General features: G+C 41.2%; 1 protein-coding gene across 11 annotated transcripts in view; it reads left to right on the forward strand.

The window, feature by feature from the left end:
• para (sodium voltage-gated channel paralytic) overlaps positions 1-27,492 on the forward strand; it is a 639,183-nt gene that overhangs the window by 465,467 nt on the left and 146,224 nt on the right. For all 11 annotated transcript variants that reach the window (XM_076213401.1, XM_076213402.1, XM_076213403.1 and 8 more), the window contains one exon: positions 26,969-27,174. In XM_076213401.1, the coding sequence (XP_076069516.1) occupies positions 26,969-27,174 (206 nt within the window). The remainder of the gene's footprint in view (positions 1-26,968; positions 27,175-27,492) is intronic.

Genomic DNA, 27,492 nt, shown 5'->3' on the forward strand with positions numbered 1-27,492 from the left:
CTGCTCCATCCAGGATACTTTCTCTAACCCTTTCTAATGGTTGTTTGACAATGAAATGTGTTGACGAGAAAGTATGTAATCAAACTATTATGTACATGGCGGTCATTATCATTGATAGTAGCTGGCTATTATCAATCCATTATCATGCTAAGTGCTTTCCAAACAGTCGCAAATTTGTTACGTTGTTGAGGTCTTAATGTATGATCAGATAATTCCTGTTTGGTTGTGTATAAGTATTTGTATGTGTATGTGAGTGTTTATGCATGTATATATAATATATATATATATATATATATATATATATATATATATATATATATATATATATATATATTTATATATATACCAATGATCCTCTTATTTTACAAGGGAGTTGTGATAGACATATTTTCGTATCATTAAAAAAAATCAGCCATTCATCCCACGTTAGCTTATCAAGGAAATGTCGCCCAACTATCCTGCAAGCCCTTTTTTACATTGTATTTTATCTTAGGTTAATGTATAGATATTAGAAATGAGATAGAGATCTTAATGCAAGAAGGTTTAGAAATATTGGAAATATTCTAGATATTGAACAGAGAACTCAATTTGAAATGAAATATGCAGAGCCTCGTGACCGCTCCAGACATTTTCTCTCTACCTTGCACAAGTCCACTCTTTACGTACATACGCGCACACACACGCACACACACACACACACACACACACACACACACACACACACACACACACACACACACACACACACACACACACACACATACACACACACAGACGCCCACACACGCCCGCGCCCCAATCGCAAAACTCGCAACTGACAAAGCCCCCACCCACAACCACGACTGTCGTCATAACGACTAAAACGACCTCTACCGTTTCCAAGACCACAAACACACGGCCCGACGCCAATAGAACCACAACTAGTGCCTGGACTGACCACCCACGCAGTGTCTTTCCCTTCAACTTTAAACTATGGCAAGGTTTGTTCAACAGACCTCCAACTTACGTTCTCCCGGTCTTTGGTCTTCCGGTCCTTAGTGTTCTCGGTGGTCCATAACCGGTAACTTGCGATGACGTTCTTAGATGTTTCTAAGAGGCTGTCATGAGTAGTACGGATTAAGCGTTGACTTTAGTTGTATTTTGTGTACGTTTCTGAACAAAAAACTGTTTCATTTCCGAATTAGATAATGAAAATTAGAGGCTGTCATGAGTAGTACGGATTAAGCGTTGACTTTAGTTGTATTTTGTGTACGTTTCTGAACAAAAAATGTTTCATTGCCGAATTAGATAATGTACAGGAAAGTATTCTAAGTTGATTATATGTACATGATATATTTGTGCTTTGAAAACCATGGTACGATCTATGTGTTTTCATAACTAATAAGAAGAGGTTCCTGTTATCTTTGGTTAAGTTAGTTTAGGTGAAGTTGGGTTAAGTATAGCTATGTTAGATTGGGTTTAGTTGGTTACGTGCTTATTATTTATGCGATTCTTATTTACGCGTTTTTACTTGATTTTTTTACGTGCTTCTTTTTTAAGTGAACCTTATCTATGTGTTTTTTACGAAATTGTTTTATGCGTTTCTTTTTTACGTTATTTTTAAGGTTTTCTCTTTTCCACGTGTTTCTTTTTTAACGTGTTTTCCTTTTTATGCGATTTTTATTTACGCGATTCATATTCACCCGTCTTTACACGTTTCTTTTTTACGCAATTATTTTCTGTTTAATTAATTTTTACGCGTATCTTTTTTACGCGTTTCACTTTTACGTATTTCTTTTTTTACATGATTCTTATTCACGCGTTTCTTTTTAACTTGATTCTTATTTACACAATTATTTCTAAAGAAATTCTTGCGCGTTATCTTTTTACGCGTTTTTACTCGTTTCTTTTTACACGTTATTCACGCGTTTCTTTGTTACACGCGTATTCATTTTTACGCATTATTTATGCATTTATTTATTTATTTATTTATATATTTATATATTTACTTATTTATTTACTATTTATTCTATTTATCTATTTATTCATTTTTACTCGTTTCTACGCGTTTTTTACACATTTCTTTCCATTTGACATAGTCGGTCTCAACTGAGTGGGTTGTTGCATCAGCGATTCCTTCGTGGTGGCCATCGACTGAAAACATATGTAAATAAAAGGTCTCCTTTGCCCAGAATGGGTTTTGTGTACATAAAGGATGTAGAGGTTCTCGTGCCTTCTCCACTTATGGATTCCTGTTCCCCCACGATCCCAGAGACCATTTCATAACTGAACTAAATCGTAATGCATCCACTAGATACCACTAGTTTCCCGTTTGCGGTCCCACTTACGACACTGCATGACTTCTTAGTGGTCTATAGACTGATGTAGAACAACAATGGATAATGACGATGATGCCAATGATTATGGTGATGATGACGACAACGATGATGATCAGGATAATAGAACTGAAAAAAGTCATCTGATGCAGACTGTGTGTGCGTGTGTGTGTGTGTGTGTGTGTGTGTGTGTGTGTGTGTGTGTGTGTGTGTGTGTGTGTGTGTACGTGTGTTTCTGTCTCTATGTGTCTCACATCCATTCCCCTTCTTCCCCTTCCCTCCCCTCCCCTCTCAGTTGGTCGGTCGCTGGGTTAGGCAGCAAACAGCAGCGTGGGGTGAGTGAGTTGTGTTCAAAGTCAGTCAGGCTTTCCCGGCTCTCTCTCTTTCTCACTCTCTTTCTCTCTCTCTCTCTCTCTCTCTCTCTCTCTCTCTCTCTCTCTCTCTCTCTCTCTCTCTCTCTCTCTCTCTCTCTCTCTCTCTCTCTCTCTCTCTCTCTCTCTCTCTCTCTCTCTCTCTCTCTCTCTCTCTCTCTCTCTCTCTCTCTCTCTCTCTCTCTCTCTCTCTCTCTCTCTCTCTCTCTCTCTCTCTCTCTCTCTCTCTCTCTCTCTCTCTCTCTCTCTCTCTCTCTCTCTCTCTCTCTCTCTCTCTCTCTCTCTCTCTCTCTCTCTTCTCTCTCACTCTCTCTCTCTCTCTCGCTTTCGCTCTCTCTTCTCTCTCTCTCTCTCTCTCTCTCTCTCTCTCTCTCTCTCTCTCTCTCTCTCTCTCTCTTCTCTCTCACTCTCTCTCTCTCTCTCTCTCTCTCTCTCTCTCTCTCTCTCTCTCTCTCTCTCTCTCTCTCTCTCTCTCTCTCTCTCTTCTCTCTCTCTCTCTCTCTCTCTCTCTCTCTCTCTCTCTCTCTCTCTCTCTCTCTCTCTCTCTCTCTCTCTAACACTCTAACACTCTAACACTCTAACACAGAGGTCTCTTCCACACAATTCCCATGACATTGCCGTTGTTCTTCATGATCTGTGTGTTTTAAACGCACATGTATATATGTACATACGTGTGCACGGTTGATTTACACGAAATACAAAACGAGTCACGCCCTCGGGAAAGATGATTTGGCTGATTCCTGATATGCCGCGAGATAGGGATGACATAGCTGCAGGACTGTGCAAATAGAACCTTTGTTCCAACGGAGACATGCAAACACTCCAGCTTTCGGTCCTCTGCCCTCTCGTCAGAGGCCATGCGAGGTCGCTATGCAGGTTAGCTGGGGCTGGGAAAGGGGAGGGTGGCACTGATGGTGAAGTCAGGAAGTCAGGAAGTCGAGTGGAGAGCATAGAGGATTACAATGGATTACAATATCAATATACGATGACAGAAGCCCGTGTGGCTCCATACCTAGAGCGGATGTAGAAAATAAAACTCATGACAGATAAACGCAAAAAGAGGTCGGCAGTCAAAGTAACTAGTGGGAAAATATTACAACGCATCGCTCAACGCTTTTATACAAATTACTCTTAAAACGTCGAACATTATTACACTCCGCCTCTACAGGAAGTTTCCTTTATTTCTTGACTATACGATAAGAAATTTTGTTTTTATCTGACGGGCGGCGGTCACTGCAGGGGTAATGGTTTAAGAGACAGAAAGTAGGATAAAGCCACCTATTCCCCTTAATAGGTCGAAGAAGGGGAAAACAAAGAAATAGGAAGGAGTAGAGGACAAAAGAAGAGGAAAGGGAAGATCAGAATATCTCAAACCAGCGATGACTATTCTGTTCATTGTTGAAATGTTAACTCCAAGAGGCTCATCAGCAGCATATCATAAACTGGAGATCTATGAACAAGAAGGTCTTAGAATCCCCAGGTACCTCCAGAAGCTCCTGGGAAGGACAAGAGACCTCAAACCAGTGGTTAGTCAGCGAATGCTGATGAATCTGTTCATCGTTTAAATATTTACTCCAAGAGGCTCAGCAGCAGCATTTCATAAACTGGAGATCTATTCACAGGAAGGTCTTGGGATCTCCAAGTACCTCCAGAAGCTCTTGAGAATGACAAAAGACCTAAAACCAGTGGTTGGTCAGCGAATGCTGACGAATTTGTTCATTGTTGAAATATTTACTCCAAAAACTCATCAACAGCATTACATAAACTGGACCTCTATGAACAAGAAGGTCTTGGTATCCCCAGGTGCCTCTAGAAGCTTCTGAAAGGGACAAAAGACTTCAAACCAGTGGTTGGTCAGCGAATGCTGACGAATTTGTTCATTGTTGAAATATTTACTCCAAAAAGCTCACCAACAGCATAACATAAACTGGGGCTCTATAAACAAGGTCTTGGTATTCCCAGGTGCCTCCAGAAGCTTCTGAAAGGGACAAAAGATTCCAAACTAATGAGTAGTCGTCAGATGCCAGACGATTATATTCATTGTTGAAATGTTTACCCCAAGAGGCAAATCAACAGCATTGCATAAACTGGAGGTCAATGAACAAGGTTGAAAACCACTGAAATAGGGGAAATCAGAAGGACAAGAGATGAGGACAGCGTCAGGAAGATTAATGGGAGGAAGGTGAAACCATGTTTGGGGACCTTGGAACTGCGAACAAAGTGAGATTCAAAGATGCAATGAGGAGTTTATTACTTTCACTAGGGAGAATGCGGTGAAAGCAACGGTAAGCCAAAGACAAGACAAAAAAGAAGCAGGGGCTGAAATAGGAGTATGGATAATATGGAGTTAGTTGGCTGATTTGATAAACAGCTGTCTGGTTGGTTTGTTGGACAGTTAGCTGGTTAAAAAAATTATGATTCGAGGCCATAATGAACTGGGTGCATTCCAATAAGAATAGTCGTTTGTTTGGTTATATGAGTGCAAAATATTGTGTGTGTGTGTGTGTGTGTGTGTGTGTGTGTGTGTGTGTGTGTGTGTGTGTGTGTGTGTGTGTGTGTGTGTGTGTGTGTGTGTGTGTGTGTGTGTGTGTGTGTGTGTGTGTGTGTGTGTGTGTGTGTGTGTGTGTGTATGTGTGTGTTTGTGTGAATGCGAATGTACTTAAACTGGGCGTGTCCTTCGGATTGTTCGCGTGGGAGATTGGGAAAATGAACATGAGCTCGTGACTGAGTGTATTTGTCGGTACACAAACAAACGAACAAACAAGCTCAGGTACAGTGTGCACACACAAAATACATTAGGATAATTGCTTATTTACAAATATAAGTACACACACGAACAGACACCCAGCCTGCACGGTTTTCTTCTCTTTCTCCGACTCTCTTCGTCTCTTCCTCTTCCTCTTTCAAGCGCGCGCACACACACACACACACACACACACACACACACACACACACACACACACACACACACACACTCGATGGCGCGGTTGGTAGAGTCTCAGACTGTCAGTACGGGGGTGCCGGCGGTACCTGGTTCGAATCCTGCCCAGGGCTGAAATTATTTCAGCATCGCTGCGCTACGAGTCGTTACTCCAACTCGTGGTCGGGGAGTTGGGTGTGTGCGTGCGTGTAAGGTCATAGCATTACCCATAGATCGGTCATACGAGCTCTGAGCTCTCTTCCGGGAGGGAAATAGCTGTCGATCACGAGTCCAACACGTGATCCAAAGACTAATGTGAATACACACACACTCACATGGACACATACGTAAACAAACGCGAATAGTTTTGCTCCATGATAGACCAATTTTTTGTTGTTGCATTGATATGGTTTAATGATAAAATTCTCATTGTATGAGAGGTATTTTGTATACACCAAATACCCAATCAAGGTTTCCTAAATATCGCACATGAAAGTGCCCTTCTCCTCATCTACAATAGGTCTCCTGAAGGACTGATCCTTTTCTGGATCTCCTAATTCTCATTCCTCCTTTTCCCCGTCATCCTCCTCTTCAGACGTAGCCTAGCCCCACGTAACAATAACCTTCTTTGCTATCTACCCCGTGAAACTTCAATGACTTTACTCCAATTCCTGGGCGATCAACTACCAAGACCTCTATTATCACTTCACAATTTCTTACAAGTCCCTCGACTTATAAAACCAAAATATGAAACATAAGACAACCCACGACGCCGGCGCGAGGCTGTCCATAACAACATTACTCTAGGCACCCTTCTGCCTTCGTGTTTCTTCTGCAGTTCCTCAGAGAACCACAACAGTGCACCTGGGTTCCCGACAGAGTAGTTGCCGCCACCTTACACCAACCTCGCCTCCTTTGCCCAAGGTCTCTTTGCGCTCTCACGGTCCTCTTGCCTCCCGCCTTCTTCCCTCGGACTGTTCTCCTTTCCCTCTCTCTCACTTTAATCTTCTTCTATCCACTCTTTCTTCCCTCTCTCGTCCCTCTCTGGTCTCCTACATTTGCCCTGCCTCTGCACTCAGTTTGTGCCACCTATACCCTTGCCTTGTATTACCTTGTCTTCCCGTCTCTCCACGTCCCTTCTTCCCCCTTCCCCCTTCACCCTTCCCCCTTCCCTTCACCAACTAGCTCCTTACTCTACCTTTTCCTCCGCCAGTTCCACCCACGTTACAGAGCCAAGGTTCCCTCCCACGCCCACGCTCTTCCTCATCCTACGCCCACACTCCTCCAACCCTTCTCTCCCTTCGTCTGTCTCTTAGCTTCCCTCTACTCTTTCATCTCAAACACAGCAGCTTACTTTATGTTTTTATCCCTGTCTAATGCCTGGAAAGTTTATTATGGTCTGTGGTGTAGTCTGAACGGAAACGTTGAGTAGAACTACTGAGTGATACCAGAAGTCTTCAGCTCCAGACACCTTTTTCGAAAGCCTCGTTGGGTTTCAGATGAAATGTTATCAACATCTATCCTCAACATACATGCATGGTACTAGAACGATCACTATGTCGCCTTCTTTAGAGACGAACACAAGCATTCAAAGACGTGTAGCACAGTTGTGTAGTGTAGTACACATTACTGACGCTGCTGTGCCTAATATCAGACAATTGTATTCGACATAGAAGCGCCTTTGGACATCTGAGGTCCTGCACACTAGGGATTTCCAAATAGAACGATGTTATTCATCATGACTTTCTAGAAGTTTGTTGTCCTCTGTGCTCTCAAAATGTTTCATGGCTTGTATTAGTGCTAGTATGCTCACTCCAGGGCACGCCCACTTACACATCCCTCCACACTTGTTCTCTGTACACACATTTCTGTGTTTGTTATTAGTCTCCCCTGTATCCACACACACACACATACTCCTTCGCCTTCCCCTTGTTTACTCATTTCTCCATATCTACTCAATCACAAACACAGTCGAGTATGACCTCGTTCACTCACACTCTAGCGAGAGTGAGTGACCGTATCTTCGTGTGTACTCAAAGTGTATTCACGTGTAAGCACACACACACACACACACACACACACACACACACACACACACACACACACACACACACACACACACACACACACACACGTATGTGCACGCATTCAAGGCCATGTTAAAGATCTTCGACTGGGACAACCCAGCGCGCAGGAGTGTGCTGTCGATAAAAACTCGATAAAAAGTGAAAGACAGTGAATACACACACACATCATACACAAAGACTTCCTGTGGGCGTAACACACACACTGCTGAACACCTCATTTACATATTACTTTTAACGCCTCACCAGGAGCCATCTGCCTCTGTTCTTGCACCCATAATACACACATGCCTTCCACACATATTATGGATGCATCTCGGTGATCTCTTGTCATTCCACAAAGACTTCCTGTGGGAGTAAAGTATCCACTCTGTGCCTCTTACTCACCTCCCCACAATCCAATTCTCTCATCTTCTCTCTCCATTCTTTATTCCATTTTTAGTACTTCACTTCCCTGCCCAGTCTTTCCCTGACACATTTCTCCTGTCCATCCTTCCCCCTTCGCTACCTTCTCCTTCCAATCCTTCCTCCTTCTCTCCCTTTCCCTTCCCATCCTTCCCCTTCCCTCCCATTCCAATCCTTCTCTTTCTCCCTCTTACCCTTCCAATCCTTCCTCCTTCTCTCCTTTCCCTCACCTTCTCTCCTCGTTCTCACCCTTTACCTTCCCTTTCCCTAAGGCTGCATTCTGCATAAGCCATCACACTGTGTTGACACTCAAGCCTCCTGATAAGGGTCTGCTCTTGAATGTTAGATGATAAAGAGCGAGTAATTAACTGTACTATCTGCCATTTTACGTGACTGCTGATTACGAGTAGATTAGAAAATGGGAATGCCCTGATAAGGCTCCGAGGGCACTGATAAGAGGGAAGTGTGTGTGTGTAGTGGGGGGGAGGGGGGGAGCTGGTAGGGGTGATGGTGATTTTTTTTTTTTTTTTTTGTCGACTTCCGTCATGGTTCATACACAAAAGAAGTGTGAAAACTTTTTTTCATTCTTGTTTTTTTTTCATTCTCTCTCTCTGTCTCTCTCTCTCTCTCTCTCTCTCTCTCTCTCTCTCTCTCTCTCTCTCTCTCTCTCTCTCTCTCTCTCTCTCTCTCTCTCTCTCTCTCTTCCTCTCTCAAACACACACACACACACACACACACACACACACACACACACACACACACACACACACACACACACACACACACACACACGGACGCACGCGCGCGCACATACGTTGTCGCAACGCAGGGACAATAATGGCTTAAAGTATTAGTGAAAACTTTTCACGACGAGAGCACGGCGCGATCTCGGGACTTCTAGTGTGGGAGCTTGAAGCGCTAACCACTGCACAAGCAAACCATATTTCTGTGTGTGTGTGTGTGTGTGTGTGTGTGTGTGTGTGTGTGTGTGTGTGTGTGTGTGTGTGTGTGTGTGTGTTTGTGTGTATGTATGTTTAGTGTGTGTATGTGTATATGTGTGCATTTACCTAATTGTAGTATACAGGAAAGGAACAACACTCGTGGGGTACCGTCCCTATTCTCTACGAGTATTTTCTAAACATACTCGTTTATGTACAGTTCTAAGTTAATCTATATTTTTGATTTCTAATTATCATATTTAGACTTAACTCCTGTGTATGTGTGTGTGTGTGTGTGTGTGTGTGTGTGTGTGTGTGTGTGCGTGTGTGTGTGTGTATTCCCTGTGATCAATTCATTAAAGTAATTTTACAACTCGATGTTCGTCCATTCTCTGTGGTTATGGTTATTGAACTTTGGTATTAGGTGTGACCTCATAGTGGGACATATGCACAGTTGGCAAACCTGAGGAAGGTTAGAGTGTTATACCAAAGATTTGTTTCAGTCTGTGTTTTGTGCACGTGACATTCTCCTATTCTAATCGAATCCTATAAACACCATAATAAAAAGAACAGTCCACTTTAAAGAATTCCCACCTCATAAAATTGTTAAGAATCCAGCCAGGAATGATGGAAAACTACTTAAGTGTAAGGGTTGGTACCCCTGTAACACTGCGGCATTGTGTAACTTTAGTTGGTAAGCCTGGGTGTGGGCGTCCAAAGCGAAATAATAAGAAGCCCTACGTTGTGTATTGTATGTTATTGCACAATTGCAGAGGTATGGAGCAAGTGGAAAGAGAAATTTAATACTGCAGAGGGCACAACAATTCCGCAGTGTTAGGTTGGTAGGCCTGGGATCAATGCCTCGGGAATAATTGAGCTGGGAACGCTCCCACTCTTCTCTACACCTTGGTAGTCCAGTTTAGCTGTGACATGACCCTTTCCCCCCCCTTCCCCTTCCCCTTCCCCTTCCCCTTCCCCTTCCCCTTCCCCCTTTCCCCTTTTTATCGCCTATCCACTCTCACCCTCCCCTTCCTTACTTGCCCCTTAGTTTTCCACTCTGGTCTCCAATAAACCTCTTGACTCTACAACAGTGTTCTTCTCCACACATAATCCTCCTTTGGTGTGTTGGCAGCATTTGTGTGTTTATTTCTGGCTACCGTCACACTATGATATTTGCCAGGGGAAAGGTGGGGGAGGGGACTGCCTGTAAGCATTGATTAGTTAGCCTGGACTGTGGTTTACCAGCGCTTCTCTCCTTGTGAACAATCGCACAGCTAAAGGCGTCGAAATGACCTTCAGTTCAGCACCCACTACTCTCACTCGCACCCTTACAGAGTAGAATGACCTGACCTAATATTAGCTTTACAAATGCCTCCCCAACGCCAGGTGACCCTTTATTTTTTTTTTTTTTTCACAGATGACGCACCGTGGTACCCTACCGGTATCAGAGTACCACGGACTAGCTCATTTACCTCCTTCCTTACCATACAGTACCTTTCTCCTAGCTACCGAAAGAAAACTTTATTCACCTCAATAACGAATACATTCGTATAAATCCCTTCAGCATAGAATATCGCCTTCAGTTGGATAAAATCGTCTGACGCCAACAAGAAAAAATCTACAAGGGATATCATAAAGGTGTGGAGGTGATCCTTAAGTCCTTTGGCTGATTAAAATCGCCTGACACTCAGCATGACAAGTCCTCTTGAGGGAGCCATTGGAGCGAAGTCTTGTTCATTCCAATCCCTCTCCTCATCCGCTCCTTCTTCCTCTCCTTTCCTGTCTCAATTGACCTCATCTGACCAGTGACGTAGAGTACATACTTGACCCCACCTAAAGCTTTTTTTTTTTTTTTTTTTTTTTTTTTTCAACCAAGAAACTGAATCCACTGTTGACGTAAGGTGGGCATGAATGTGGGCGAGAGGACGAGTGAGTAGACGGGGGGGCTTTATCCCCCCCTCGCCCCCCCCAAAAAAAGAGAGAGGGGGAAGGGGTGTTAGACCTTTGTTCGCAGAGTCTCCACAGTATATCGTCAACTTTAACATTTTGTGGCGCAATGTTTTGCTTATTGGAAGAAAGATTAGAGCTATCATTGCAGAATGAAGGGAGTTCTGATACAAGTACCTTGCAAGTTGCTAGATCAATGGTTTTCAATGTTTAGCCTGTAGACCATCGCGTGGCCAATAGAGTATCATAAGTGGGGTCACTGATTATAAACAAGTTGTAGTTAGTGGATGCATTACGATTTAATTCACTGTCAATGTGGTCTCACGTGGCAAGTGAACAGCAAAACATAAGCAAAGAATGGGAGAGAATAGAGCTTGAGAACTCACGCTTTAGACGATTAAGTACTTTGATGAAATAGGTTTTGATATACGTTAATCGGTTTTGTTATCTGTGAAGTGCATGAAGGCCAGAATAGATTAAACTCTTTCCTACTAAACAACACTTTTTTTTTATAATACCTGTCTTCAAGTAATTTGCATCCGACGACTCAGGTAGCAAAGGAATGAATCAACCCCAATCAGACTAGAATGGAATAAATCAGTATTCACCACAACAAAATATATTAATTACTTTGCGCTAAGTATCCCTGCATAAGGAAAAGATTCTGAGTATTTGTTTGGCGGAGGGTGGGGATAGGAGGAGGAGAATGAAGAAACATATTGGACGGGTGTAATAGCTTAGAACCTCTGAAACAGTGTAACATCAAAAGTTAATCTAGTAATATTACTAAGTAGATAATCTATTGTTGTGTAATTATTTCATTCATTTGTTTATCTATTTGTCTACTTACTCATTTACGCAGTATATATATATATATATATATATATATATATATATATATATATATATATATGTGTGTGTGTGTGTGTGTGTGTGTGTGTGTGTGTGTGTGTGTGTGTGTGTATATATATATGTGTGTGTGTGTGTATATACATACACAGTATATATATTACTGGTAACCACTAGGGAAAACAAGAAACACGAAATTCCCAACTGCTTTCGTTTATTTTACATTATATTCCCCTGAAGATGTGAAACATACGAAAGCGCTTGGGAATTTCGTGTTTCTTGTTTTCCTTTATGGTTACCACCAAATTATTGAATCACGTGCCAGTTTTGTAACTTATCTGCAAATATATATATATATATATATATATATATATATATATATATATATGTATATATATATATATATATATATATATATGAGGGAAGGAAGAAATAGATAAAAGGGACAAATGAAGTAATGAGTAGACTCTGGGAAATTGAAAAAGGAGTAGAGAACTGGATGAGAAAGAGTGTAAAGAAGAAAGGAAAGAGGGAAGGAGTAAGAGGGGTAGGGATTATGGAAAAAGTAAGACCTGGGGACTGGAAAGAGGAAAGTGTGAGTGCTGGAAAAGAGAGTTAAAGGAGGAGAAGAGACCAATAGAATTTCTCGTTGTCGAATGTTGACATCAATAGCGTCAGGTTCCAATGATGTTCAGTGTGAGTTGACGTGTATGAATACTGTTTAGCGTGATTTGACAATGAGGTGGGACCCACAAGGGGGCTTTGACAGATGAAGGTGTGTCCTCAAAAAGGGTCCAATTTGGGATGAAGGGTCCGATTCATTATCGAACGGGAGCTCTGATAACATCATGCAGGATGCGGTCCCCCGCACCTGTCTGCCTTTCTCTTATGTCATGTTCTTCTTAGTTTCCAAATCGTAGTGTTTTTATATGCGCGGATGGAAGGAGAAGACTCAAACAAAAAATCGAGGTGCTTAGATATGGAGATTTGTTCTAGGAATAGGGTCAGGTCAAGTCTACTTTAGGTCATTACGAAAACCACAGTTCCCCCTCTGGACCCGAGATGGCCGACCCACCTTGCCTGTCTCTCTTGCATCTATCTTTAATGTGTTCGTGATATCCACTACTCACAGAGTTTCGTTTCATGTCATTTACTTTAGCCTACGCTTTGCTCGTTAAGCCAAGACTAGGTGAGCGAAGACGAAGTGCTTATTGAACGCTAAAGAACAGCGTTGCAGTGGCTAAGAATGTGTGCTCGATGTTACTATAGCTACCTACCAAATAGCAGCTGTAATCGATGAGACCCCACCTACTACTATCCAGACGAAACGCTGCACCAAGCTAGCCCGGGCCTTGGTCCCCCCGTCCCGGTGTTTTGTCGCTAGCCCGGCCCTTCCCCGCCCTCTCCCTGTCCCCGCCCTCTCCCTGTCCTTTTTATTGTCCTTGTTCTAGCTCCTGTCACTCTCAGTATCCTTATCTGTCTTCGTTTATGTGTCCTTATCCTTACCCCTTTTACTGTCCCGTGTCCCTGTTTCTGTCCCTGTTTCTGTCCCTGCCCATCTCATTCTCCCTGTCACCGTCCCTGTCCTTTCCCTCTTACTGTCCCTATTTTACCTCCTGTCCCTCTCTCTGACCTTGGCTGCGTTCGTTTCTGTACCTGTGTCCCTGGCCCCTGTCTCTATCATTGTCTCTGGCCCCCGTCCCTATCATTGTCCCTGTCCCCGTCTATCATTGTCCCTGTCCCCGTCTATCATTGTCCCCGTCTAAAACACGAAATAGACTCAACTTTGTCTTTATTTTGGGACTCTGTGTCGGCCCACATTACGCCCCTGGTGCCATCGATTTTACACTCACGCTAAAGCCAGCTCGTGGACCTGCAGTGAAATTTGACCCATTCTTTGCGACTCCGGCCAGGAAAATTATAAACCAGGAATCACTAGACTCCAATATGATGAATAGTAATAATTTCCTTTGTGGCCTGGGTTCGAACAAGAAGCTCATGGTTAGAAATAATAATGATAATAATAATGATAATAATAATAATAATGATGATGATTATAATAATAATAATAATAATAATAATAATAACAATAATAATAATGATAATAGAAATAATGATAATAGAAATAATGATAATAATAATAATAATAATAATAATAGAAATAATAATAATAATAATAATAATTATAATAGAAATAATAATAATAATGATAATAATGATAATAATAATAATAATAATAATAATAATAATAATAATAATAATAATAATAATAATAATAATAACAATAAAAGATAAACATGATATATTCGGGTTGGTAGTACAGAACAAAATAGTAGCGTAAGTTTTGTGTGTACATATATGCATATCCATACATATATATATATATATATATATATATATATATATATATATATATATATATATATATATATGAATGTCTATAGTATGAGGATAACTAAATGGAAGTCAAATGCAGATGTAAGACATATATGTGTAATAAGGAAAAATGAACATGGTCTTTCTGAAAGCGTGGTCATTTAAAAAGACTGAATGACAGGATGAGAAAATTTACACTGTATATAATGTAGCTTGAAAAACAAAAGTGACAGGAAACTGACAATAAGGGAGCAAGAGGGTAAGCTAAGACAGTTCTTGAAAAGGATGAGCGTGAAGAAGGAGACGCGGATTAGTTGGATCACTGGTTCTAATCCTGTGGGCCACTGAACCCTAGTGGACGGACCATCGGAGTTCACAATTCGGACCGTCAACCTAAAGCCAATAGTAGTTAGTGGATAAAAAAGAAACGATTGAATTTAGTGTTGGAGTCATCTCCAGGATTTTAACAGCAATTCATAAGGACGGGGTATATGTTAATACAGGTTGAGAACCTCGGAGGATAAAAAAAAAAATTGTATTTAGTGTTGGAGTCCTCTCCAGGATGTTAACAGTAATTCATAAGGACGGGGTATATGTACGGGTTGAGAACCTCGGAGGATAAAAAAGAAACGGTTGAATTTAATGTTGGAGTCATCTCCAGGATGTTAACAGCAATTCATAAGGACGGGGTATATGTTAATACAGGTTGAGAACCTCGGAGTTAGATGGTAAGGATCAGAGAAGTATACAGGAAGCGACCACAAAAAAGGACCGGTCACAACGTACTGTTGGTTAAGGTGTTTGAGATTGTATAATTTCATTCAGTTGGATTGTATAGGAAAAGTAATTTTTCGTGTTTTTATTTGCATTTAGAGGAAAGAAATTCAGCAATGAGAGTGAAATGCCAATACTACACTGGAAACAAGAACAAAATAGACCTATTCATGTATATGTACATATACAGTGTATATAGGTAGATATATACACATATACATTATACATATACATATACATATACATGTACATTATACATATACATATACATAAACATATACATGTACATTTCCATATACATATACATACACGAAGATAACGTATAAAGGAGCTAGTAGAGAGAGATGATACCATATGAGGAAAACAATGTCAGATTATCTTCAAATAAGAATAAAAAATGTGATCCATATATGTATGTTTTGGATGAGATGATAGGTTTTTATTCGGCTTTATAGATTCTTAGGACACGTAATTTCTTTCTAGTCCTTTTCGATTTTTTCTAAACCCAAGTTTTGTATAATATTTAAGTTAATTCCCATATGAGTGATCTGATGCTAGAAGATATAGAAACGTTCTCCTTGTTTCAGAAGAATAAGGTTAGGCTATGTTGAGATGAATGGGGTGGAGAGGAATAGGTGTTAGAAATGGAAGGTGCATAGCGAGTCTGAGATGGAGGAGGAGGAGGAGGGGGAGGAAGAGGAGGAGGAGGGGAAGGAGGAAGAGGAGGGGAAGGAGGAAGAGGAGGGGAAGGAGGAGGAGGAGGGAGGAGGAGGAGAAGGAGGAGGAGGAGAAATTGTGGGTGGCTGCCAGCCGGCTATTCCCATCACGTTTCTTCCTCCAGCCCCGGAAATTTGCGAAATGCGACGGCAATGGAGGTGTTGGTGGTGGTGGTGGTGATAGTGTTGGTGCTGCTGTTGAAGAGTATGAGGATGATAGTATTGAACTTTTACCTCCCAAAGGCTACTTTTATCATGGTTGCCATCAAATTACTCTCTTCAGGTCCAGTGCGATTCTGTTCAAAGGATAAAACTATTTCATCCTTACCGAAATAGTCTTGGTGCTCGCTCTAGTACTAGCAATGATATCTAGTTATGTAGTCCAAAATTGGTATATAAAAAATAAGAAGCCGGAGATATTTTCGGCAAAAGAGTCTTTACTTCGAAAGCATCGAAAAATAAAAGAAAAAGTATATTCGGACGTAGCACAAGAATTTTGAGCATGGACCATAATGCCTTGTACCCTCTTTTTATTTTTTATTTATTTTTATTATTATTACATATATACATATTTTTTTGTATAAACAAAATGTCATCGTGAGAATAGCCCTCACGCAAAGTTTGGGGAAGTTCTACTTAAAGACGATATCACCAAAGCTGTGTAGTGTAGTAGGGTAGCTGGTGAGATTTATGTTGATAATACAGGTCACGGGAGAGGGTCTGGTGAAGGAGAAAGGGAGAGTCCGCAAAGCCCAGTACGAGAGCCTGAGACTCGCAGAGTCATAGGAGACAGCGCCCAAAGTCGAAGTCCATTTTACCCCCAAAAATCCTACGCCCCTAACCCGAGTCATGCTATTTATACGTTCTGAATGCTTTGGTATTGGCGTTAGCGTTGGTCTTACATAATCTAATGAATTCTAATTATAGTTAAGATACTCGCCGAATCATAGGAGACAGCGCCCAAACTCGAAGTCCATTTTACCCCCAAAAGACCTACGCCCCTGACGCAAGTCATGCTATTTATACGTTCTGTATTGGTGTTAGTGTTGGTCTTACATAATCTAGTGAATTCTGATTATAGTTAAGATACTCGAAACAGGCTAGGTTGATTGGCTCAGGTTCTAGTTTATAAACTAGTGCAGTCTTTCGAAGATATCTAACACACGTGGTACTCAATTAACTAAAGCAGGGGTGGGCAACCTTTGGCACGCGTGCCAAACCAGGCACACTAATAACATTTCTTTTTTTAGGGCCATTGCAGTCCTAGGAAGTGGACAAAGGTGGTCCATACCAATATGTAGGCATATAATTTTACTCCGCTGGCGCGGGGGAAGTTTTGTATCAAAGATTTGCCTGATTTTGGCACCAACACTGAAGAAGGTTCCCCACCCTTAAACTATTGTTTCTTTCTGTGTGGTATAGGGTCGAAATCTCGAGCAAAACATATGAGGAAAGTGTGATCATAGACTTCAAAGGATCCGGAAACGGAGGATCGAAATGACCGAGACTGTTCGATGACAATTCGTCCGTGGAGAAGAAAGCAACGGAGGAAGCGTGATGGCCCAGGAATCAATCAATGTTTGTTAGCCTTCAAGCCGGTGATACACGTACACACACGTACACGTACACACACGTACACACACACATACATACACACACACACACACATACATACACACACACACACACACACACACACACACACACACACACACACACATACACACACACACACACACACGCACGCACGAACATGTTCTCGAGTTAACAAACGATCCATTACCTCTCATCCTTTTACTCATATTTCTACGTAACAACAGTTACTGCTATGCTAACGTAGAATGCGTGTATCTTTTCTTATTGTAAAAATTTTGCTTGCGGTGCATCACATTCGATTATAAACATATTAGATTGACAAATGTAAAATTTTCTTTCTGGCGTGTTTAAACTAATTCTCAACAGTAAGTGATAATGTTCTTTCACTCAACGTGATATATGATGTGATATGTGTGGCATGACGAGGAATGATAAGTCCAGCGTCTTGACCATCGTGGAAGACACATAGTTCGATGAGTTAGTAACCTAGTTTTAATATTAGTATTCGTGTAGTAAGCACAGAAACTATTGTTTTTTTAAGAGAATGTTAGATAACTTTATGGATAGGGATGATAGGCGGTAGGCTGTATGGTCTCTTGCAGTCTCTTTCATTCTTAGGTTCTTTGTGTTCTCTTAACCCATTCAACTCATGTCAGCCGCTTGTGGTGTAGATACGAAAAACCAGATATGGTAGGCCTCGCGCCGGCCCGTACATCTGAATATCATCTGATGCGGCTTGACCGCGCGAGGACTGACGTCATATTTTTCTGGTATTTGATCAAACATTTTGGTGTTTTATAATTTTTTGTTCTGTTTGACCAAATGACAAGACATCTTGTCATCGGAGTTTAAAGGGTTAAGTTGTCAAGTAGGACAGTCAAGATGATTTCTCACAGTCGCATGTCATTCATCTAATGGCATGTCTTTGATTGGTGAGTTACAGCTGTTAGACATTGGGACAGTGATTTCTTTTGTGATAAATTACATTATACCCTTCCACCCCTGTGATGCCATTTTCCGATTATGCCCGGGCAAATAAGCACTAAGTTATTGTGGTTGTGTAAAGGGGGATTTACACGATCTAACGATATTTGGTTGTCGAACAACGTGTTCGACAACCAAATACCCCGTTCACACGTTCACACATCACTTTAAACATGTGTCTGTCGAACCGCGTTCGACGAACCGTGTAAGCCCCCTCTAAGAGGCAAAAGCGAGACGTTAGGCAAAAGTGGATTGTAGTATAATGCGCATGCCCAGAGCGTAACATATCGTACCGAGCGTCCCAGAACAGGATAAGCTAGTTTGGGTTGACTTGAGTTAAATTAAGTTAGGTTAGGTTAGGCTGCATATGCAAACCACACTACATTTCACTTTCGAATGAGGTTTTGTTCTTGCGCACTGCATTATCGCTACACTACCTCACTGAAGTTCAAATATTCTAAATGCATCATTATGATGAATGGGATGAAATAAAAAGGTTCTAGCGAGAGATATATATTCATAATTTTGATGTATTTGTAGATATAGGTCTAGATAAATAATGGTGTATGTTCAATGTATATCTACATGCAAGTCTTGCAACATTTTGTTGGGGTGTGAGTTAAGGTATGTTTTCAAGAGGGAATATCCTCATACTGAAGTAGAAGGAGGATAAATACGGTGTAGTTTTGAATGATTTGTACAAAAGAAGGGATCAGATATGTCTGATACTTGCCAAGAAGATGAATATATAACTTTTACAGTCACGAAGAGTTTTCACAATTTTCCAAGAACAGCGTGTGTTATTAGGAAGTTCTTGAAGTAACCGCAAAGGAATATTGACAGCCTTCAAGAACATTCTCTTTTTGATATCAGACATTTTCGAGTAGTCACAACAGTAGCCATGGAAACATTACTTCAACTTTCCGTCCCACAAAGTTGAGGAATAAAAACAAGTGAGCAGTTGACGCCGAAATGTCCAGTAACATTTGCGCCTCCTAAGGCTACTGGTGGTGCAACGCGAGGCACATTCATAAACAATGGGTCAACATCAAGCAGCATGCAACCGGACTGGGTGGCAACCTCTTAGACACGCAATACTGCAGTACCACCAACCGGCGAGAGGCAAAGAACACTCTCGACATTACTTCTCTTCGGGTCTTTCCTTACACCCTACTGGCTCACTAAACACGGACATATTCAAAGACTGCGCTGGGCTTTCCTCGAAAGTGATCGAGTGAAAGAGAGTTCAATGATTTAGGTGAAGTAAGACGGACACGCAAGCGACTCAAATGCACCCATCTGTCATTGCCCTCTTTCGTTTTGTGTCCTCATTATGGACTTAACCATCACCTTCTGGGTGGTTACTCCACCGTAAATCATTCCTGCAAGGGATCTTAGGCTATTCTTGTCAAAAATTAAGCTCGCCGACACCCCTCTCGCGTGGGCAAGTCAAGTGCGAAGACATGGTCCAGCTTTGCTCTTCCTCTAGTACCACAATAGCATAGACTGGGGCATTATTTTCCATTACAGCCCCGTTGTGTTTAAGAACTTGTTGACCATATTCGGCAAGGTGATACTCTGGGCTCTTTCATTCTACAGGACGTCGACCACCATTCTCTTAATCTTTGAGAGGACACAAAAATAAAAATCCCAAAGTTAATGTGTGTGATTGTGTGTGTGTGCGTGTGCGCGTCCTGTCGCTTTTACTTTATCTATCATGATTAGCTTTAAATTTGTCTATGGTTTTAGATTGTGATATATTCCTTCTCAGGCATTCAGGAGTTGATGTATATCAACGTGGAACTATATTCCTTTGTGTCCTTCTTCAATTAGTTCCCATACCTTCACCACGTCCTCCTGTCCTAGACCAAGATATCCACTCTTGTCATCTTGATCATTTCCTTTCTTTGACCTGAATACCACGATCATTTCACATCTTTCTCCTCTTTCTTTCAATGATGGAAAGCCTAATGAACCTAATCTTTCTACATATAGTTGGGAATCATCTTAGGTACTGTTCTTTGATTATCTCGTCCGCATTTAAATCCTTCACTTTGTATGAAGACCACAACTTCGCTGCACACTGATATGATAATAACGACGACAACACCAAGTGAAGTCGCAGTCTGTATAAATGGACACAGATCCAAGCTAGTACTTTAACCCGTTTGCCCCAACATTACTTTGGACTTTCCATTAAATAATTCAGTGTACCAGCCCAAGAAAATGAAGAAGAAGATGAAGGAGAAGGACCAACAAGATATTCTCATCAACAGGAAAACATAAGCAGGAGGACATGTGTCAAGAATAGATATGATGAGACTGAAATCAGAAGTGTATACTGCATTTAAAGAGAGGAATAGGATACACCCTAAGAAGCCGTGATTCCAAGAAGCGGAGCAGCTGTGGTAATAAGATAGCCTGCAGCTGCATAAGAAGCAGGAGGGGAAGAACCATTTCGTTGATGAAATGCAGCTGCAGCATTGACTGGAGCTACATGGGCAGTAGCTATAACAGAAGTAACAAGAGCTGCAGCTGGTCTAGGAGCTGAGGTAGCGGGGACCATGCTGCGGTCAATACGTGTGCATGAGACTACGACCTCGTCTCACCTGGGGTCGTGTGTTGCTGGTGTGTAACAATGGGCCATGTTCTGTAATGTACACTATATCCATTGGTCATTGTGTCCGCTTGCCTTGTCTGCCTGTGTGGGTGTTTCTTTACTTTGGTATATGTTTATTTGTTTGTTTATTTGTCTATTCATTTATTTGTTATCTAATTTTATTTGTTTGTGCATTTATTTTTTTATTTTTAATTCAGTCTTGTTATGAAAGAGCATGTCTCCTTCTTTCGACATATTTTGCCATTGTAGCTCATTGCACATACAGAGAGAGAGAGAGAGAGAGAGAGAGAGAGAGAGAGAGAGAGAGAGAGAGAGAGAGAGAGAGAGAGAGAGAGAGAGAGACTCACAATATCTACGGGAGAAAATATAGTTCAACAATACTGGACCAAAACATTACAAAATTGAGAAATTAACAGAGATAAATTACAACAGACTTTTGCATAAGGGACTCTGTTCAACAGACGCACATAGTAAAAACGTCTGTGGGGACACGTTGGTCCTTTTTTTTTTTCTTTCTTTTTTTTCTACAGTATTGGGGACCATTTGGTGTATACATCATAGTTTGTGTTTGTCGTCGGTTTAACCTCTTCAATGCGAGTCAAATTCTCGCGTGCAGCATCGGCCGCCATATGTACGATGCACAACACTACTCGCGTTATGAAATATAAATTCGCTGCTGAATTACTCGTTCTCTTTTAATCTGAGTAATAATAAACACAGAAAATGTGATCAAACCAGTTCACAGAATCCGGGGGTAACTCGTGTACAACTACAAAATAAATATAATCAAAACGCCGAGGTCGGGATCCTCGTATACCCGCTCGTTCCTCATGAGGTCAAGAACGAATTATGGACCATTGGAATAACGAATAAAGAATGAACGTTTGGTGTACCGAGAAGTATCCTGGCCGGAATATGATTGTCTTGTGAACGACGACGCAAACACAAAGATCCACAAAGAGTATAAAGTGAACTCCGTAAGAAGATGTTTTAAATACCTTAGACATTTTACAGGAGTTGGACTGGGTTCAGCAGAAACAAATTGGTGACAGAGATAAACAGTATTAAAACTGTCTGCTATAAATGTACAAAAAATGAATAAACAAATTTATACATACCTACAACAGGACAGACACATACGCACACTCACACACATGCGCGCACACACACACACACACACACACACACACACACACACACACACACGCACACTTCCAAGAAAATGTCTGGTTCAGCCAAAAATAAAGAAAATCTAAAGAAACAAGAGAGCTGATGTAAGAACACAAAATGCCAGTTTCTTTGATGTGGAGAACTCTATGATCTAACAGTTCTTTATAATAACCAATTTATCTTTACATGAATCATATCTAGTCATTGGCTTATAGAAAAAATCAGTTTAGTATCTTATTACATTTCGTTTGTTTGAAGTGATGGTGTTACTTCTTTAAGTTATAAATTTTGAAGATTTACTGTCCTCCTAGGGTTAAACGTGCCATGTGCCATTTTTGGCACGCGTGCCAGAGGATCCCTACCCTTATATTTCATTTTAAGATAACAAATCATATCAGATTTTTCAAGAAAGGAACACCCTAGGATTCGAAACAAAAGGAAGGAACAATCTAAGAATAATTTCCTTTTAAATATTAAAATGGGCATAAATGTTTTTCATATTTATATGAGAAAGAAAGAAGACAAAAGAATGCTATTTGGAGATAGGGTAGCATATGAAATGGATGTGTATAGTATTAAATATGTAATTGCTATTAGTATTCATATATCACAGAATAAAGAAGGAACAGAGTAAATAAACAATTAAATAGCAAGTAGATGAATAAATAAACAGAGTTAATAGCAAGTAAGTATTAAACAGGCTAGAGTGGGAAAAAATTATGTATGTAGGAGGATTAGAGAAAGAGGAAAGGACAAAATAAAAAGATGAAAAAAGGAGTAAAATGCTTATATGAAAATGAAAAGAGAGGAAGTGTGAATGATAAGAATGACAGAAAACGAGAGCCAGAAACAGGGGGTGTACATTAAAAGAGAGAGAGAGAGAGAGAGAGAGAGAGAGAGAGAGAGAGAGAGAGAGAGAGAGAGAGAGAGAGAGACCGAGATCTCACGTAAACCGTAACTCAAAGAACCTCAATCATTACTAGACGAAGGGACGGAAATGGTGTTGAAGAAATGTACTCAGAGACTTTACATCCTCTTAATTGCAATTTCCATAAGTTATGAATAAGAAAAAAAATTGTCCCCAGACTGAAAGGAGGATCTTTTGATTGTTGATCACGTCGCAGTGCCACTGAATGATGACATTTGAGACGTTCTCCTTCTAGAGGCCCTCCACCCCAGTTATGTTGTGGTCGTTCCTGTTTGTATACTGTTAGGCCGTCCACACACGTGAAGTTTAAACTGACAGTCACAACTGTTCAGTTATAACTGTCAGTTGAAACTGCACGTATGTGGGCATCTCAGTGATAGTGAGATACCCACACATATGCAGTTTCAACTGACAGTTATAACTGAACAGTTGTAACTGTCAGTTTAAGCTGCACGTGTGTGGCCGGCTTTAGGCCTGAAGTCTGTAAATATCTGCTTGATCATGTAAAGTGGCTTGATAGCTTCGTACTTCTCCAGCTCCTCATCCTTATCCTCCTCGTCTTCTTCTTCTTCCGCATCCTTCTTCTTCTCCTCTTCCTCCTCCTCCACTTTCTCTTATTTCTCTTCCTCACATTCCTCCTACTCCTCATCCTTCACTTACAGTACTTCTACTCCTCATTCTCCTCCTCTTCCTCCTCATCCTCATCTTCCTCATTCTCTTTTTCTTCCGCATCCTTCTTCTCTTCCTCCTCCTCAATTTTCTCTTATTTCTCTTCCTCACATTCCTCCTACTCTTCCTCATTTTCCTCCTACTCCTCCTTCTCCTCCTCTTCCTTCCCGTACTCCTCCTCCTCCTCCCCTTTTTCTTATTCCTCTTCCATCTATTCCTGTATTTCTCCTTCTCTTCCTACTCCTCATACTTCTACTGTCCCTCCTCCTTCCTTCTCTTCTTCCTCCTCTTCTTCCTCCTCTTCTTCCTCCTCTTCTTCCTCCTATTCTTCCTCCTATTCTTCCTCCTCCTCATACTAGCGGGTGACATGGAAAGATATCTAAGTAATACAACAAAGGCAACAGTCTAATGTTTCCTCCCAAAGAGATCTACGATAGGCCCAGAGGGCCCTTAACTTGTCACTGTGGCTCTATCGATTTCCAGACAATGAAACTCTAGGTAACAATTATCATAATTCACCTGTGCACAGGCAATTTCATCATCCTCACGTGGATCCTCAATGAGTTATCTTGGTGCTTGTCTACTTTGTACGGCTTCCTAGAAAAAGACAATCTAGGCCGGGTTTGTGCATTTTTCTCAAAAAAAGAGAGAGAGAAAGGGGAATTGAGGCAGGGGAATAAAAAGGTAGAGGAAGAGAGGTAGAAAGAGGAGGAAGGAATGAGCAAGTGAAGAAAGTAGACATGAAAAATGTTGGAGATAAACAGGTTAAATAACAAGTATTAAACAGGCTAGAGTGAGAGAAGAGAGAAGAATGCATGTAGAATGATGAGAAGAGAGAAAATGGGAAGAAGATGAAAAGATGAAAAAAATAGTAAAATACTTATAGGAAAATGGAAAGAGAGGAAGTGTGAAGGATAATGATAGAAAACGAGAATAATGCTAATAAGAGATAATGAGAATATAAAAGACGATGAACACATCTAGATGACTTATCAAGAAATCGAGAATATGACTTAGCAGAGGAAAAGAGAAATGGAAGAAGAGAGACCAGAAAATAAAAAAGAGAAGTTGTTGCGATAAAGAGAAAGACAAAAATAGATAAGATGAGTTAGGGGGTGGGGGACGAAAGAGAAAAAAGGAAACTAGAGGAAAGAGAGGAAAATGGGTAAGTAGGAGGAGGAAAGGAGAGAACTAGAGAGAGTAAAGAGAAGAGAGTGCATTGAAAGAGAGTGTGAAGGTAAAGAGGGAGAAGGGACGTGAAATGACGTCACAGTGGTTTCTTAAAACACAACAAGAGTTGGCATCTACTGGGGCTAGTAATGGTATTAGTGCTAAGCCAGTTTCAGTGTTAGTGGTGATGTTGGTGTTAGTGGTAATACTATTGCTAATACTAGTGCAGGTGCCAGTGTTAGTGTTAGTGCAAATGTTGGATGTAATGTTAGTGCTAGTGTTGGTGCTAGTGTTAGTACTATTGCTAGTGCAGATTCTAGTGGTGTGGTGGTGCTAGCGTTAGTGCTAGTGTGAGTGCTAGTACTAGCGTTAGTGCTATTGCTGATACTAGTGCTAATGCTAGTGAGGTGCCAGTGCTAGTGCGTGCCAGTGCTAGTGTTAGTGTAAATGTTGGTTGTAATGTTAGTGCTAGGGTTGGTGCTAGTGTTGGTACTAGTGTTAGTGCAGATTCTAGTGGTGTGGTGGTGCTAGCGTTAGTGCTAGTGTAAGTGCTAGTACTAGCGTTAGTGCTATTGCTGATGCTGGTGCTAATGCTAGTGAGGTGCCAGTGCTAGTGCGTGCCAGTGCTAGTTTTAGTGTAAATGTTGGTTGTAATGTTAGTGCTAGTGTTGGTGCTAGTGTTAGTACTAGTGCTAGTGCAGATTCTAGTGGTGTGGTGGTGCTAGCGTTAGTGCTAGTGTAAGTGATAGTACTAGCGTTAGTGCTATTGCTGATGCTGGTGCTAATGCTAGTGAGGTGCCAGTGCTAGTGCGTGCCAGTGCTAGTTTTAGTGTAAATGTTGGTTGTAATGTTAGTGCTAGTGTTGGTGCTAGTGTTAGTACTAGTGCTAGTGCAGATTCTAGTGGTGTGGTGGTCCTAGTGTTAGTGCTAGTGTGAGTGCTAGTACTAGCGTTAGTGCTATTGCTGATGCTGGTGCTAATGCTAGTGCTAATACTATTGCTAATGGTAGTACTGTTTCTAGTGCTAGTACTATTGCTAGTGCTAGTACCACTGTTCTTTGCCTTGCTTGTCTCTGCAGTTCTCCCAGAACTTCATCTGACACCGAAGTGACGAACTTCAATAGCTTAATTCTGGCCAGCGGCAAATAACTAAGGCCGGCTGTCCGGGAATTAAAAGAGATTAATTTTCCTAAAAGAGTTAATCCATCTTAGTTAAGCAACTAATATTTCAATCCTAATAATGATTCATCTCAGATCTTGTTCTAGAATTCACCAAAGCAAGACTCGAGAAGAGGTGTGCAGCATATATACTCGTATATATACAACTCCAAGATGCAGCGATAGAACATATAATTGTATTTACTTTTCAGTTTCCTAATTACCTACCCTCACCTTCTTCCAGGTACCCAGCCCCTAATAATGATGACATTTTTGTTCTTGTCCATCCTTTCTAGCCCCTGGGGCTCTTGTGAATCTATGACCTTCGCCATTCCTTTACCTAATGCTTATTATTACCATTATGTGTGTATACTCATGGATGAACTGGGAGGGTTGCCATGTAAATGAAGAGGTGGGGGTAGACCAGCTATGGCTCTTGGGCCCTGCTATGGAAGTGCTATGTCTTGCTGCATTGTTTATGATCCAGTCAGTGGGGCAGAGGATAGGGATGGCCTTTCATCCACAAGGAGCTAAGATAAAAGGGGAAACAAATGGGTTGTGGATGGATGTGATATTGGTGAAGGGTGGGTCCATTCTATGGCTGGCTACCTTCCTCTCTTATAAGGTCATTTGGTATTTGTATATATGAATCTATGTCTCTACATACTCCAGCTATATGGGGTATATGGCACGATTCCCTGATGTTGATCCTATTCAGCGTTGTCTCCACAAGAGACAATCCTCGATGGAGGAGTCGAAGAAGGGGACGGCGTCCACAGAATTCATGGCTGCTGCAAATTGACCAAACCTGTCGGGAATTGTTTGGAATGGGAAGGGTGTCTGCATGAGAGCTTGCTGGGAGTGAAGCAACGCGCCTCCTGGGGTATACCCCCAATTGAAGATGATAATGTATGTGTATTGTATACCTCAGGATCACGCTCATCCTTAACTGACAGAAACCTCTCTTGTTCTCTTGCAGACCTTCGTTGTGATAAGCAAAGGCAAGGACATATTCAGATTCAGTGCTTCAGATGCAATGTGGATTTTAACACCCTTCAACCCAGTAAGGAGGACATCCATTTTCATTCTCATCCATCCACTCTTCAACTTCTTCATCATAATTACCATCCTTGCCAACTGTGTCCTTATGATCCTCCCGCCCACCGAGACTATTGAATCTTCAGAGTAAGTCTTTGTGTTTCTGTTTGGAATAGGTTTAGTAACCACCACGTAGTGTCCGCTGAAACTGTTTATTGTTTTAACCACTTCAGTATGACTCAAATTCTCGTGCGCAGCATCGGCTGCCATATGTACGATGCATCACACTACTCGCATTGGTATATACATAGTCACTGCTGCATTACATGTTCTCTTTTACTCTGAGTAATAATACAGACAAAAACGTGATCAAACCAGTTCACAGAATCCGGGGGTAACTCGTGTACAACTACAATATATATATATATATATATATATATATATATATTTATGTATATATATGTA

Source organism: Oratosquilla oratoria, chromosome 31, assembly GCF_046742065.1.
Source record: "Oratosquilla oratoria isolate Oo_2021 chromosome 31, ASM4674206v1, whole genome shotgun sequence".
Lineage (NCBI taxonomy): Eukaryota > Metazoa > Arthropoda > Malacostraca > Stomatopoda > Squillidae > Oratosquilla > Oratosquilla oratoria.